General features: G+C 42.3%; 1 protein-coding gene across 2 annotated transcripts in view; it reads right to left on the bottom strand.

Annotated features, from left to right (window-relative positions):
* Positions 1-16,086, bottom strand: part of PHF2 (PHD finger protein 2) — a 115,515-nt gene that overhangs the window by 40,715 nt on the left and 58,714 nt on the right. For both annotated transcript variants that reach the window (XM_083420936.1, XM_083420937.1), the window contains exons 2-4: positions 15,123-15,208; positions 4,839-4,953; positions 2,424-2,584 (exon numbers count right to left, since the gene is read on the bottom strand). In XM_083420936.1, coding sequence (XP_083277062.1) covers positions 2,424-2,584; positions 4,839-4,953; positions 15,123-15,208 — 362 coding nt within the window. The remainder of the gene's footprint in view (positions 1-2,423; positions 2,585-4,838; positions 4,954-15,122; positions 15,209-16,086) is intronic.

Raw genomic sequence — 16,086 nt, 5'->3', positions numbered from 1 at the left:
GGAACCATGTGTATTCTCACATCATGGAAGTCCTTTGTAGCACAAGAAGATAGTGCGATGTTGTCAATATTTCCCCTGATGCCTCGGGATAAGGCCTGAACAGGCCTGGAAGTTGTGTTGCTTGCTATATTTACCCCATGCTTGTAGGATTCAATATGAATCTGTGTATTCAGCATTTATTCAGTGGAAAATAGCAGAATGTCAACATGGCTGGTAAAGTAAGAAAAACAGCACACTAACAGGGAGGATCAAAGCCTGAAAATGCCAGGTGGTTATCTCGCGTAGATAAGACGAGAGTTTGGCACACACACACTGTTGCTTTCATTTTAAAGCCAAGGGGATATCTACAGTCAAACTCCCCTTTCTCCAGGAATGCTATAGGTGCATGACCCATATGCCAGTCAGCCTTGTCGGCACAGTGCAACACTATAGAAGAGGAAGCCAAGGAGTTTGTGAAAGGAACACACTTCTACACAGCTACACACCCTGACACCCGGATGCAGAACTGGGAGGGAAGAACCCAGAGCCAACAGAGATGCTTCCCACTGGTGACCTTAAGTCTGAAGGGATGAAAGCAGTAGGATCTGGCCTGATAGATTAATAGCCAAGCATAAGGCTAAGTTAGGCACTGTGTGCTGTTTCATGCCTTGTGCTTTATAGAAACCAGGTGCAGGAATTAGACTTCCTGCAGGCTAGCTTTGCCTGGCATCCCATGAGCTATGATTGGGCACAAATGGGGGGCTGGAGTATGTAGCTTTACCCCGCTGGTCTTTATGTTTCTTGCTGTACTAACCTGTATGCATATCTGCAAATTTGGCTTATTAGGCTGTGTTTAGGCTTATTGCGCAATTTATGCTTGGATATGCTTTATGCAGTCCAGTCCTGTGCTTTATGCTCAGAAACAGGCTAGCCATGTGCATTGTATGCTGATTTGTACTGTACAGGAATAAAGTGAGGAGCCTTCCTCCCCAGAGTGTGCTTGTCACCTCTGAATCACAAAGAACGGCTGCCCTTGGGCAGAACACCATACTATCTCTAGGCCAACTGATTGAGAAAAGGCTTCAGTCTAGGATATTACTGATCATTCAGGAAGGAATGGCATTATTTGTCTCTTTTACTTGTTTTCACACCAGCGTTTTAGTTATACACTTGGATTTTCAAATGTATTTTTTTTCCTTTTTTAAAATGCCTTGTTTGATCCATACAACCTTTTACATCACATCTTCTGCTTTCAAAGTATTCAAAATAATTTATAAATAAGCAGGGGATAAAACTGTATGAAGTCATTATCCAACAGATTCTAGTACAGTGGTACCTCGGGTTAAGTACTTAATTCGTTCCGGAGGTCTGTTCTTAACCTGAAACTGTTCTTAACCTGAAGCACCACTTTAGCTAATGGGGCCTCCTCCTGCTGCTGCTCCGCCGGAGCACAATTTCTGTTCTCATCCTGAAGCAAAGTTCTTAACCCGAGGTACTATTTCTGGGTTAGCGGAATCTGTAACCTGAAGTGTATGTAACCCGAGGTACTACTGTACTGGCTTTTGAAAATAAATCTGTTCAGTTCTTTACAGTCAAATGTGGCTAATAAAAACCACTTCAGTTCAACTTGGGACTATGTGGGACAATCAGGATGTGCAAAAACACCATCTGCACAGGAGAAGGTGAACTTGGGATGGATGGCTAAGTTTGCCATGGGAAAACCAGGATTCACATGTAGAACTTTACCCAGAAGCATCCTGTCTGCCATTTGTATTTCACAAATTACTCCCCCCCCCCCCATTTGCTATCCTTGACCATATCAGCTTGTTCTTCTATCAGCTGCATGTCCAGGGATTGGTCAGCAGCTGCAACACTTAGTTATTTATGCTAACCCATAGTGTGATGGTGTTCTGTACATGCACCTTTACCTTTGCACCCTTCTCTTTATCTAAGAATGGGCCAAATCCAAGTTAAGAGGGCAGCCATTAAGGACTGTCATTTGGGCCTGAAAGAGAAGATTGTGCAGCAAATGAGGCATGGGGGGAAACAGCAGCTGCAGGGAGTTGGGGGAAACAGTGAAGTTTGACTTAAGTTTGGGCTGAAGACTGATTAATGTGATCATATGGCTGGGAGGCAGAGAGGGCTGTAGCTCACAGGGACAGCATCCAGGTTCAATCCATGGCACCTCCTGGGATAGCTTCCTGCCTGAAGCTCTGGAAGGCCACTGCCAGCCACTGTAGACAACACTGGGCTAGATGGACCAACACTCTGACGCAGTCTAAGGCAACTTCCTATGTTCCTGTGTTCAGAAGACTGGCCATCCAAGCCACTAGTGCTTTGTGAGGATGTTTACATGTTTTCCCACACTGGAGAACTACCTGAGAGAACCTCCCCTCAAGGCGCTCTCCGTGAAGCAGGTTCTGAACTCAAAAACAAATACGTACCAACATAGTTTTCAACATCACTAACATAAAACGTCGGTGCAGGTACAGATAAGCCCAAGCCGTCCTTCTTTGGGATGAGGATAGGCTCTGTGAATCCATTTTCTTCCAAATATTCAACTGTTAGTTGGCTTCCAGTCAGTTTTATTACCACGTCTTCAGCACTAAAAATTCGAAACAAAAGAAAGAATAATTCAAAAATTAAAAGACTTTCACACCCAGTCCGTATTTTCTTTTCCTTTATTACTGATGAAGCAGGCTGCAGATCAATGCATGGCTCTCCTTGTTAAGACACCACTGGTCTATGAGCCTCTCTAAGTCTTGAGTAATTCAATCAAGCAGCCAGACAAATATGAAGAACTTTAAAAGAATCATTTGTATTTCTGTTATGAGCACATCTAGTGATGCCACCAAAGTTTGTTTTTAACTGTGGCATGAGATACAGGTTTCTCCCACTTGTAACATTGCTTAGCTGCATAATGACCAGTCCTCGTTTCCCCGAGAAACTCTTCTCCGATTCAGAATGCAAACTAAGCTTTGGAGCATGTGCAAGGCAGCAAAGGGTCCTGGGATGTGTAGTTTTTCAGAGTCCCTGGACACTTGGTGCCTGGTGCTTTGGAAATTGCATGTGCCGGGGTCCCTTGTGTCTAGGTTGCTGTTATTAGTATGCTTACTGGCTGAACATAGTCTTTGTCATCTGTGGTTCTGAAATGCATCTGGGGGAAATGAGATATCTTAAAACACTGGGATACGGGTCTTCCCAGCAGACAAGATATTTAGTATTCATGTATTTTCTGGTGCATATATAAAATGATATGTTTTTGGAAGGGTAGAGTAACAAATGATATTTGATTGCAAACATAACAGATCCTTGAATCTATAACGAACCAAAAAGTTTTTAGGATAATGCATGGCTGCCCTCTTCTGTGCTTGCTTTGAACTACATCTCGTTTTCAGGACACCAGTGCCTTTCACGTGGCAGCCAATGAAGATGCAAACAAAAGTTTAAGAAACAGATGAGCAAGACCACCATGTTGGTGAAAGCAAATCCTCCATATTGGTCTCCTAGAGGCAGGGAATTTTTAAAAAATAGTTTCTTATTGCTTCAATTTTGAAGCGGAACTTTGCACTAGCGGTGGGTTTGTTAATTTAATTAGTGAACTTGTTTACCCTGGGTTTGCACTAAGTAATCCTGATGCTCTTTTCCTATTTCTTAGTCAACACTGATTAGAGAGGAGCCAGAGGTTCCTTCAGGGCAGGTTTTTCTTATCTGTCTAACAATACTGAGTATAAATCAGGAGTTTGCACTGAGGAATCTATCATTTAATATCCCCATTTTAAAGCTGTTTTGCCATACATTGATTCTAAGATACTTCTGTCCCCTTCATGGGTTACCCTTGTGAAGGGGCCTCCACACACTGAAGGGACTGCATTCCCAATGCCATGTGTGCCTTCCCTATACAGTCATACCTTGGAAGTCGAATGGAATCCATTCTGGAAGTCTGTTCAACTTCCAAAATGTTCTAAAACCAAAGCGTGGCTTCCGATTGGTTGCAGGAAGCTCCAGCAGCCAATCAGAAGCCACAGAAGCCCTGTGCTGTCATACCTTGGTTTTCGAACAGCCTAGTTCTCAAACGTTTTGGCTCCCGAATGCCAAAAACCTGGAAGTAAGTGTTCCGGTTTTCAAACGTTCTTTGGAAACCAAACGTCCAACATGACTTCTGCGGCTTCCGAATGAGTGCAGGAAGCTCCTGTGGCCAATCGGAAGCTGCGCCTTGGTTTTCAAATGGTTCCAGGAGTTGGACGGACTCCCGGAATGGATTAAGTTCAACAACCAAGGTACCACTGTACCTGTACTGAATAAAACTTACTTGTAAGCAAGCAAAAGTTTGGGCTTGGACATCGCTGGATAATCATAGTTAGTATGGTATTAAGTGGAGACACCATAATAGTCCCATTGGTGATAGCATAAAAAACATCTTAATAATAAGACAAACTGCAATTTTAATTCTGCTTGAAGCTTACTGCCGAATTACAGTAGCCTCTAGTATGGAAGCAACCCATTTTTTACACATTTTGTTCTGCCCAGAGCCTATACTTCTTCCACTAAGTGCTGTGGATCAATTCCAGATATTATGAAGCATGGTGGATACAAATCAGGCAAACGTTGCAGACTTCACAGTCTTGAATTCTTCAACAAGTAGGGTGAAAATTTGGGTGAAGGGCTTGTAGATTTCAATGTGTCTCTGCAAGATATCATGCAGAGAGCAATTAGCTCAAGGTCTCTTGGATTATTGCCCACATAAATCTACAGAGGAAAACATGTTGGAGGGAAAAGAATCACCTTCTAAGCACATTTTTTCCCAGAGTATGGTCTGCTGATAATAGCCCAAACATTGGCACCATTTAACAACCTACCTGGGGAATGTTCGACTTCGAAGTTCCTTGATGAATACCTGACTCCCATTCTGAACAGGTTTGACTTCTGTAGTTTGACCAGTGTCATGTTTGTGCCAATTTCTTTTCTTTTTCACTGCAAGAGACAGACATTGACAGGATTATGTATAGCTGAGGAGGGAGAAAATAATAAATTTGTCATTGACTTCAGACAAACAACGTGACAATAATCTCTTTGAAGACACAACAGTGACTTTGACATGAGGGGGCAAGAGACTGCACTTTATTCCAAGGAGAAATCTAACAATTGTTTTCTCATTTGCCTCCAGACATTAACACTCAGCGCTATATGTTGCAAATGGAACTCTGTTCATTTGGTAACGGGAAGCAGAATAAAATACAAAGATAACCACAGAGCTATAGCTTCCATGTGTAAACTCCAGACAGAATTCAGACCTGGACTGTACCATCTTAGGATATGGGGACTGGGTGGGAGTTGCAAGTTTAAATACAGTGGTACCTCGGGTTAGGTACTTAATTCGTTCTGGAGGTCCGTTCTTAACCTGAAACTGTTCTTAACCTAAGATACCACTTTAGCTAATGGGGCCTCCTGCTGCCACCGCGCCGCCACCGCACGATTTCTGTTCTCATCCTGAAGCAAAGTTCTTAACCCGAGGTACTATTTCTGGGTTAGCGGAGTCTGTAACCTGAAGCGTATGTAACCTGAAGCATCTGTAACCCGAGGTACCACTGTATATCAAAACCCCTTGTCCATGGACAGTATAATTCAGGAACACAGTTTTCTAGCTTTGAGATCTCTATAGATTCAATGACCGACCCCTGCAATGATGAGCGTCCCAGATCAAATGCTTGAGAACAGAATTGGGTCAAGCACATTCCTCCTTAAAGCATGCTACAAGTAAAGGAAGCAGGGCCATGCTTGTTCCAATCCTGGGAGCCACACATAGTACCTTCCCCTGCTCCAAGGCTTCCTAGAATTTATTCTTCCTGCGGCCTTTTCTGTAACCAGGGCATAGAATCATAGTTGGAAGTGGCCACAAGGGTTATACAGGCCAACCCCCTGCAATGCAGAAATCTTTTGCCCAATGTGGGGCTCGAACCCACAACCCTGAGATTAAGAGTCTCGTGCTCTACAGACTAAGCTATCCAGGACAGTCCTCACAGCTTACCTTGTCGCAAGGGATTGGGACAAAGGTGCAGTCATGGCCCTGGGCACCTTCAGCCCCTAGCAGAGCAGCTTTTCATGGAGACTGGTATGAAAATAATTCTCCACTTGTGATTTCCACTGAAGGGAAGGCCCTCGGAGGGCTTGCCATAGTGGGGATTACACTCTGCCAAACAAAGATGAGTGATTTCCCTATCTAGGTTTCAGAGGGGGCTTAGAAGGTAAGAAAATGGAAGGAGAGACAAAGGTTTGGCCCCTTTCAGGGCAAGCTATTTATCTAAGGCTTTTAAAAAGAGCTTTCTGGTAGTAAAATAAGTATTATTTTGCTTCTTTAATAACTTGTATCCCACTCCCTTTCAAAAAATAAACCCAAATTACAATTAGATATAAATGCAGCAAAACCAAATCCACAAAATATAGCCATCAACCAAGAAAACATACTAACCTCGAGCCGCACCCCCCCCCAATAAAAAACCAACAGAAACAGTGAATTTAAAAAACAAAAAAAGTGTGAAGACACAGAGAAAGGGAAGCAGCTGTAATGTATTCATAATGAGAGGATACGTGGTTTTCAACTGGAGGCTGTCCTAAACAAACAGCCTTTGGCCAAACTCCTGAAACCATAGCAGGGCTTGGCAAATCTCAGCCGGAAAAGCAACTCAGTTCCAGAAGGACTCTGCTGCATGATCTCCCTGCGTATATAGGCTGTCGGTTATAGAACCGTCTTGACCAACACGGTGACCTCCAGATGTCCTTCGACTCTAACTCCTGTAACCAAAGCCAGCACATCTAGAGGGCACCAGACCAGCAAAGGCTTCTATAGAACATCACTATTCACTGAGGTCCCTGCTCTGCTGAATGGCTGGGGCAGCATCTTTGTACCCAACCCCCTGGAAAAAGGAAGAGAAAATGCAGGGTGCAAAATTGGTGTGCCGGGTGAAGGAGTGGAGAAGGTGGGTTAGTGAAAAGTCTCTCCTCTGCCTCCCAATGGTCTCTCTGCTCCTCAGCTCAGCAACCCACCCGCCTTCCAGGGACGCAGGATGGGTTGCACGATGCACAAGTTAAAGGGGCTGTGTGGGATTTTGTAACCTGCTGGCCCAGATTGGCAGAACAGCTGGTGAGGTTTTCTTCACCCAGGCTATGCTTGCCTGAGGGAGAGGCCCCTTGGACCCACACAGCACCTGCCAACCTACACTCTCAAGACATCCGTCCTTCAGCCAAGCAAGGCCTACGGTGGTAGGTGCAGCATGGGTTCAAAGAGGACAATACTGAAAGCAGCAACAAATTTGATGAGCACCCGGTGGCATCTTTTAAGGTAAGGGAAAGCTTCCTCAGACCTGTCCCTTCAAGGCTTTGAATGTGTAAAGTGGGGCAAGACCTCTGTTTGCAGCCTGCCCAACTCATCTTCACAAAGCCATGAGGCCTGGAGTGGTAATGTGGGCACATCCTCCTTGGCACAGCAATGTATGGGGTATGAGGGACCGTGGAGGGAAGAAAGATCTGTTGAATTTAGGCCTGTGGAATTCAGTACTAATTTTAACTGAGTACAGAGGGATGTGATGGGCCTGCATTCCAACTGATGTATCTGTGGTGATGTAGACACGCATACACACATTTTTGCTTTTAAAAATATTGAAAATCAAGGCACTTGCAATATATGCAGAGCATATTCTGTGAATTGATGCCTGTTTGGTGGTGAAGTCTGCTCAGGATTGTATGTTACCATCCACCATCAATCACTGCTTGACTGCATATTAGAGAATCCACGTGCGCAATCTGTGAAAGAGTGACCAAGCGTGCAATAGAAAGGAGAATTATTTTGCCTATAATGTCAATTTTTCAATAATGTCAAAGAAAACAATTCAGTCACCGTCAGTAAGAACAGCCTGGAACGGTAACACCAAAAATAGAAGCCAAATGTCCAAGATATTGCATCAGGGATATGCAGTTGGGAAAAAGCCACTAGCTTAGGGCTGCCATACGTCCAGGTTTTTCAGATCAGACTGTCAAAATGGCGTCCGGGTGGATTTTTGCCAAATTGGCAAAATGTCTGGTGAAACCTGGACATATGGCAACTAGGACAATTTTTTTTTTTAAGAAAAATGCTGTAAAAATTTTAAAAAGGTCAAAGACTTAGTTTTTGAGGGGGAGATGTTCCCCCAAAAAGGTCAACCTCCTCTCTACTATATGTGCATGACACTCAATGCGCACTGCAACACATGAACAAACAGCTTCTATTACTGACAAAAGTAACTACAAAAGACTAACGCAGCTGGTACAATGAATTACTAAAAGCTGTTTCCTCTCCAATATTACTCTCTATCATGTATTCATTATTAATTATATTTATCTGACACGTTTTGTTCTGAAGTCTTTCAAAGCAACTTACTTTAAAAAATAAATAAATTAAAACCTGATATAAAACAGCCGTAAAAGCAAAATTCATATAAAAGGAAATACATATAAATACATATAAAAGAAATGAATGCACTTCACTTAGAAAGGATGGGTAGAAAAAGAAGACACAGACATTTATTAAAATCATTTATGAACCACTCTTCATTGATCACACAATTCCTGGCATTTCCCTTATATGGTGTTGTTTACCTTCCCCCGTCCCCATCATTTTGGAGATGGTCTCTTTGACTTAGATCACTTTTTAAAAACTCTCCTTCCCCTGCTTATGTTCACCTTGGAAGAGCCCCACTTTGACCTGAATACCCCTGCCTCAACTTGAGATTCACCTCTACTTAAGATCACCTGAAATAGGTTCAGTGAACCAAGCAATGCTCGGTAGCTGAAAGCAACAGGACTTAAGCACCCACCTTGGAACATATTGTAGAACAAAACATTCTCCATCTCCCATCCATTGGGCTGTATCCCAATGGCAGAAGGAAGTTCTTCTGAGGAAAGGAAGTTTGTATGCAACCTGCTGGGCTGCTTTTAAGAATTCAGTCAGTCACTTTTGCAGGAGACATCTTAATTAAAATCTGATTAAACGCACATCTATAACCTGTGATTATGACGTTCATCAAATGCAGTGTTCTCCCTTGTGGCAGTTCTATGTTCTGTCAGGAGGGCTGATCTAGGCTCCAAAATCCAGTTTCCCCAGCAGATTCATCGAAAACCTCCTACTCCTTTATTTATGGATTGGAATGCTTTAAAAATGTTCACACTTTCGTTAAAGAAGGTGGTAATCATAGCATTACCATCTTGTGGAACTACTGATGGAAGTAGTGTATTTTACAGGTATTCTCAATACATAAACGGGGCCAGCTATATGGTACTTGACGGATGCCTGGAGGAAGCTGATTATCTTGTTCCTTGTAAGTCTGGTTTCAGAGCTGGTTTTAGCACTAAAAAAGAGCATTGGTCACGCTGATCAATGACCTGTATCAGAAGAAAGACAGGGGAAGTGTAACCCTGTTGATTTTTCCTGATGTCTTAGTGCCTTTTAATACAACGGACTATGGTATCCTCTCTTGCACCAGTCCTGTAGGTTGGGAGTTGAAAGCACAGTGTTGCTTTGGTTGTTCTGCTCCTACCTACAGGGCAAATTTCAGAGAGCAGCAGTGGGGAGCGATTGCTCACTCCCATGCCAGCTATGCTGCTGGATCCCACAAGCTATTTTGTTCCACTGCAGAAAACACACTTACCTGTATGAAAAGAGGAGTTCTAGCATGAGTGGGATGCAGAAACAAAGATACTGGAAATTGGCACATGGAGGTGGGTGTCACAGATCAGCAAAAGTGCTTTCCTGGAAGCAGTGGCACTGTATTCACCATAGCAGGAATAGGATGGGATGGGGTGAGGTTGTGAAAGCTTCCCAATTTACAGAACATGAGAATAAGTGGTCACCATATGCAAAGTAGTGAATGCCTACTCCAAGATGCTGACATGCAAAGCATGATCTCAACGTGCATGTCCTACACTTACACACTTGCTAGTTATCATGATTCATATTACTCTGTTTAATGTATGGTCCTATTGAAATGGATCCATCCCTGATTTGGCCCCCAGTTCTAACAAGCATTCCAGTCCTCGAAAAACTTTTGCCAGCAAAGGCCTCACAAACTTGCTCCTAATAATAATAAAAAGGCAGTTGTTGTTCTCGCCTCCCCCGCCCCCCCGGAACTGCAGCAAAACTCAGGCCCTGGTCCGACTCTACTGAAACCTTTTGTCTTCCACTGAATTATCCCAAGAAACACGTTTTTAACAAATGTCCATTTCTTCAGCATTGCCTGCACAAATGCAATTAAATCAAAATTACTGTAAATATTGTCCAAGAGGAAGCAATTTCCTAAAATCTAGTCAGCAGGCTACAATAGTAAAGTAGAAAGTACAAGGAGAAAGTTATTTTTATGTTTGACATCTGGAAGGCATCTGTCGTGGAATGTGTGCACCAGGCATCCTTTCTTTAAAAAAATATCCTACAACTTTCATAATAACAATGAGTGCTTATCTTTGCAAGTCTTGCAGTAATAAGTCAGATGAAGGAGAACACCACTGAAAGAAGGAGACTCACACTGAAAATAACTAACAGTGTACTTCTGTAAATGCTTACTTTGAGGCGGTCCCACTGTGTTCAATGGGGCTTAGTGCCTAGTGAGTATATATAGACTTTTGTCTACATGGGTCAGTTTAGACACAAATGTCAAAGCACGATTAAGGAAGCTTAACTATGGTATGACATCTGAAACCATAGCCTGAAGTGGGTGGATATAGTTTATTTCTATGGATCATGGCATTAGTGCAGCTGGCGTTAAGTTTGATATAAAAGGCATCCCCTTGTAAACTATCTGTGACCCTGGTACAGTTCCTATCTCTCACACATGACCTGGAAAGAACAGCGAACATCTTGACCCTGTGAGCTGCAGAAAAAATCAGAGCACTAATCCTTGCATTTGCCAAAAAGATCTAGTTATCAGCCTCCTGTCAGCAGGAACCAGACTTCACACAGACAATGAAGATCTCTCTTAAGAGTAGATTTATGATCCAGGAACTGTAGCGATAAAGACATGGTCTTCCAAAATATAAGGTCGTGTTCTCTTCCCTTCAAATCTGTCTGCTATGAAACACTACAGTAAACCAGAAGGAAGAGACACAGTTTGAAGGATTTGGTGTTTTGGTCTTCACGCACTAAGCAAGCCTCTTCCCTTCTCTGAGTTAGCTGGATCCAAGGTATACTTATAAACCCAAAGTTTTTCAATAGTCAGCTCACAGCTCCCCCTCTTTGTTCCACAACATCTCAAGGGCCATCCCTACACTTCATTGGACCATGAACCAAAGGAATGGGTGAGGGAATTCTGTTGCCTTGCTGACACAGGATTCTCGGGGAGAACTGAGGGGGCCGGCAAGCGTTATTGTTTCATTCATTATTATGTTGTGCATCTTGGTGTTTTTATAATGTAAACTGTCCTGCAATCCTCGGCTAAAGAGCAGTAAAACAAACAAACAAACTTTGCTCTCACAGAAGGCACAGAGCTCAAATCCCTGACTTTGTGCCTCATTTGCTCCAAGATCAGGTATTCCAACCGCCCCCAATTTACTTTCTTTTTCTCTTTAGTGTGAGTCGGTGGCAAACTGCTGCACTCAACTCTCTAGGTTTGGGGCAGTTAGGGAACATTAATTATATTGTGTGAATCATAGTCACTGCCCACATATTCACAACTTGCTGTCTAAAGTAGCACTCGCGTCTTTCACTTCCATGGAATAAACCAATTATTTTCTACTTCCTGGTGTGACAAATTCTACACATTTTAAACAAACGCATGCCCTGACTCCATTGCTCTCCATAGGATACGTTGGGTCTATCTATGCACATGGTGGGCAGGTATGCAGGCTGATGTACACCTCGTAACAATATCACTAACTATGAACTGAAATCATACACACAGTTTCAGCTGCTGTTCAGAGCAAACAGAAAATACAAGCAGAGAAGCAGCAGACAGTGTGGTGAACAGTGGTGCTCACCTGATGGAGAAAGAGTCAATGATGGAGAAAGAGGAAGACAGGTGAGGCAGTGCTGAGGTCAACATGATGCAAATGCAAATTGAATCTGGTGCTCCTGCTGATTCTTTTACACTGCACCAACCAGAGGTCAGGTGTGTGCCACCACCACCTCACCACATCATCCAACTCCTATCAGTAGCCCTAAATTATGGTTTGCCTGTTGTGCATATTGACATTTAAGGCATGGTTTGGGTTTCAGTCAGTCAGGTCGTGCACCCATAGGAGGGACCAGAGAATGAATGACCACTGGGAGAAGGGCAGAGAGAAGAAAAACCATGGTACATCTACATCAGAACAACCGGCCGCCTTCATCTGCCCCAGCTGCAACAAAACATGTCTCTCCCACATCGGTCTCTACAGCCACAGCAGGCACTGTAACCTTCCAACCATTTGACTTCACCCACAAGGGTCCAGTATTCCATTGTTTCCCAAGACAGGTGGATGCCAACAAGAGATACAACTAGTACCAGCATTATTTGAATCTCTCCAGTGTTGGTTTGTGCCCTTTGGGACTGGTAGGGCAGAGGGCAGGGAGGTCAACAGTATGTAGAGTCAAAGTCAATTTAACAGGCAGGTCCAATGAATTCTAGTTTTGCCCCCATCCTCTTCTCTGATTACTTCTACAAAATCAGCACTTAGACCTGTGTTTCTCAAACTTAGGGTTCACAGCTAGCTAGCGATGATGGGAGTTGTAGTCCTACAGCTATGGACCCAAGTTTGAGAAACACTGACTTAGACTAAGGAGGAGGGAGCTGATATTCAGTGCTACCCTCTGGTTTGTTTTCCTTATTTTCATGTTTTTATCCTGTATTTTACTCTGTGAACCACACTGAGATCTTATGATGAAGGGCAGTTTATAAATGAAATGAATGAATGAATGAGGGGTGTGGGTTGGCTGAGGGCAGACAGGTGGGTGCCTCCATTTGCTTTAACTTCTCATCACCATTTGTCATTTTCCCAAATCTTATTCTGGGAATTGTTATTTTGACATCAAGAAATCATGCAAATCCAGCTGTGTCACACCATGGAATGCTTGCTTTTGTTAAAAGCCTTTAAGAGCATACTTTAACATGAAAATCATGTGCGGATTTTACCGTATAATTATTAAATAATAATTATTATTATTATTTGTTGAATTTATATAACCGCCCTATACCCGGAGGTCTCAGGGCAGTTCACAGAATAAAATCAAGATATAAAACCACAAAATACCTAATAAAAAATGCCCTGTTTTGTCTACAGTCCCAGCAGCTATTCGACTGTGTGCAGCAAATTGTCACGGCCAGATTTTGTTGAGTTTTAAGAAGCCAAAATGTGCTTAAAGCATTCGATACTATATTTATCCCCAAAACACACTTGTCATAAGAACTGGAATATTACACTTGTTGTCTTCTTTGAAAAGTTGTTTAATTTTGATCCTGAGCACTAGCGGTTCCTCATTCCCTTTACACAGGAGGCCTATATAAACTGACAAAGTAAAGGGGTGTGTTCTACAGATCCCAAAATACATCGAGGACGGTAGAAGATAAATCATATATTTGAGTGGCAAAGAATGGAAGTGCACCATCAACCTATATTAATATTAGACAGGCAAGCATATTGCCACCTGAGGCAGCAAATTCCTTCCCCTGCCCCTCACTCAGTGTTTTATTGAGGTTCTCTTGTTAGGTAAAATCATAAGTCCTACGTTAAAATCATCCAATAAAACTTGAAATACTCTGATATATGTTCGCATCTCAATTCCCCGCTTCCAGCTGATATACTTCTGTCTTATCTATCCATTCATTTTAAGTCATTTATTCATTTTATCTTTCACTCCTAAATTATGAGGAATTAAATTGCTATGTTGTTATTGAAGAATTTCATCCAAGACGCCAAAAGGAAAATTAACATTTTATCTCTTACAAAGGAGGTCATTACTGACAAGGAGAATTTTCTGCCACATTGCTTCTCTTCCAGATAAGTTATTCAATTGGAAAATTATTCCCTTTACAATTGACTTATGCAACCCTTTCCTGAGGTGTGTGTTTTTCTCTAAGAGCCAAGCCTTTTAAACCTACCTCCAAAAAGGGAAATATGCTGAACCCTTTCTTAAAATGTTTTTGACTGTTTGCCTTAACATAACTTGCTGTATCATAGCAAGAAAATGTCATATTTCTAATCTTATCCTTACTCAGAAGTAAGTCCATGCATATTTACCTGGAAGTTAAGCCCTGCTTAGTTAAATAGTGCTTACTCCTAAGAGCTAAAGAATTTCAATTTCCCCCCTGTGATTTTTCTAGATTTTTATTGATGGGTGGGAGGTGGATGGGTGAAAATCAATTATTTTAAAGCAATGTAAGGAACTATGAAAGATCTGTCTGTGAGGGTCCATTTACCCATATAAGTTATCACTTGGTATTTCAGTCATCAGATAATGAATTTGAATGTTTGCTTGAATCCGTGCTTACTCAAGTTTCAAGTTTTAAGCAAAAATATTTAATAACAACATCAGTTTGTTGTCCTTGCTTTTTAAAGGTATTTATCATAAACAGAAAATATGGGCTCTGTCCTATACAGTGGACACTCGGGTTGCGGATGTGATATGTGTGGGATGCACATTCGCAACCCGCATCTGTGTGTCTGCGCACGCGCAGGTTGCGATTCAGCGCTTCTGCACATGCGCAAAGCGTGATTTAGCGCTTCTGCGCATGCGCAACCTCCGAAATCCGGAAGTAACCCGTTCCAGTACTTCCGGGTTTCGGCGGTCCATAACCCGAAAAAACGCAACCTGAAGCATCTGTAACCTGAGGTATGACTGTATATTCCCGTTCTGTATCAGACTGTATTCCACTAAATTATCGCACATGCAGAATGTTTTTTGCAAGCACCACAGAGCTTTGCTTGCCTCTTCTTCACCCATGTGCCAGAACCAGCTATGGGGGTTCCCACAACCCTCCAGCACAAATATGGGGGTGCTCAGGGGTGAGGAGGGGGAGAGGAAGCTTCATTATGCTCACAGAAATTGTTCTGCATGCACAATGATACAAGCCATACAATATTTTGGGTAAGAGAATAGTACTTATAATATAATAGAAGGACTCTATTGGTCAAGGGACTATACTTACAAGTAGACTTTCCATGGGTTTTCTCACAATTTGGACAGTGGTAGATATCAATATCTGGAGCCTCATCTTCTTCTACACCAACACAACTAAAAGACATAAAAGAACAAAGAGTTATGTACAGTCTTTTCTCAAATGTGAAAAATGGATAAAGCAATAAGACATTTCAAGGTTTATCAATCCTCATATCCAAGTTTCAGCCTACCTAGGCCATATATCAAGACTTGGAAATACCCATTATGTGATGACATGGTCTATGCTAGTTGGAGCCATTTCCATTCATTGTCTGACATACCAGGACGGCATTGTGTTTCTATCTCTTCCCCAAGCAATTGCCTCTGATTATGTAACTGGTTATCTGGACCTGGGTCAGGAGAACACAATGTGATAACACTCTTTTTGTCTTTAGCATCACTCTGCTGCTTTGGTGCAGCTGGGTTAATTATTAAAAGTAATGCCAAGGTCACACGCGTTTTTCATTTGAGAGCGACCAGACAAGAAGGACCTGCAATTCACACAGTAGACTTGAATGAAATATCAAAATGGAATATCAAAATGGAAGCCACTGGACAAGAATGATTGTAGCCTCTCCTTTTGCTTTCCCTTTACAAATGCAGTTTTATCGTAGGAATTTGATTTGCTAAATGATTTTTAGATCATCATCATTTAGTATGTATAACCCGCCCATCTGGCTGGGTTTCCCCAGCCACTTTGGACGGCTTCCAAAAAAATATTTAAAATAGAATAAAACATCAAATACTGAAAAAGTTCCCTAAACAGGGCTGCCTGTTCATCCATTAGATATCAGGGTGGTGTTATCAAAGAAGACCCAAATGGTCCTACAACCATGAAATAAAATCTATTAAATGCAGTCCAAACAACTTTTAATTCAGTAGGCCATGTTATGCAACTAAAGTGCCCAGAGCAGTCACAATTTTTTGAGTTGGCATTGAAAAGTTAATGAAGT

Source organism: Podarcis tiliguerta (assembly GCF_965153285.1).
Source record: "Podarcis tiliguerta genome assembly, chromosome: 2".
NCBI classification, from domain to species: domain Eukaryota; kingdom Metazoa; phylum Chordata; class Lepidosauria; order Squamata; family Lacertidae; genus Podarcis; species Podarcis tiliguerta.
This window is presented reverse-complemented; position numbering and strand designations above follow the sequence as displayed.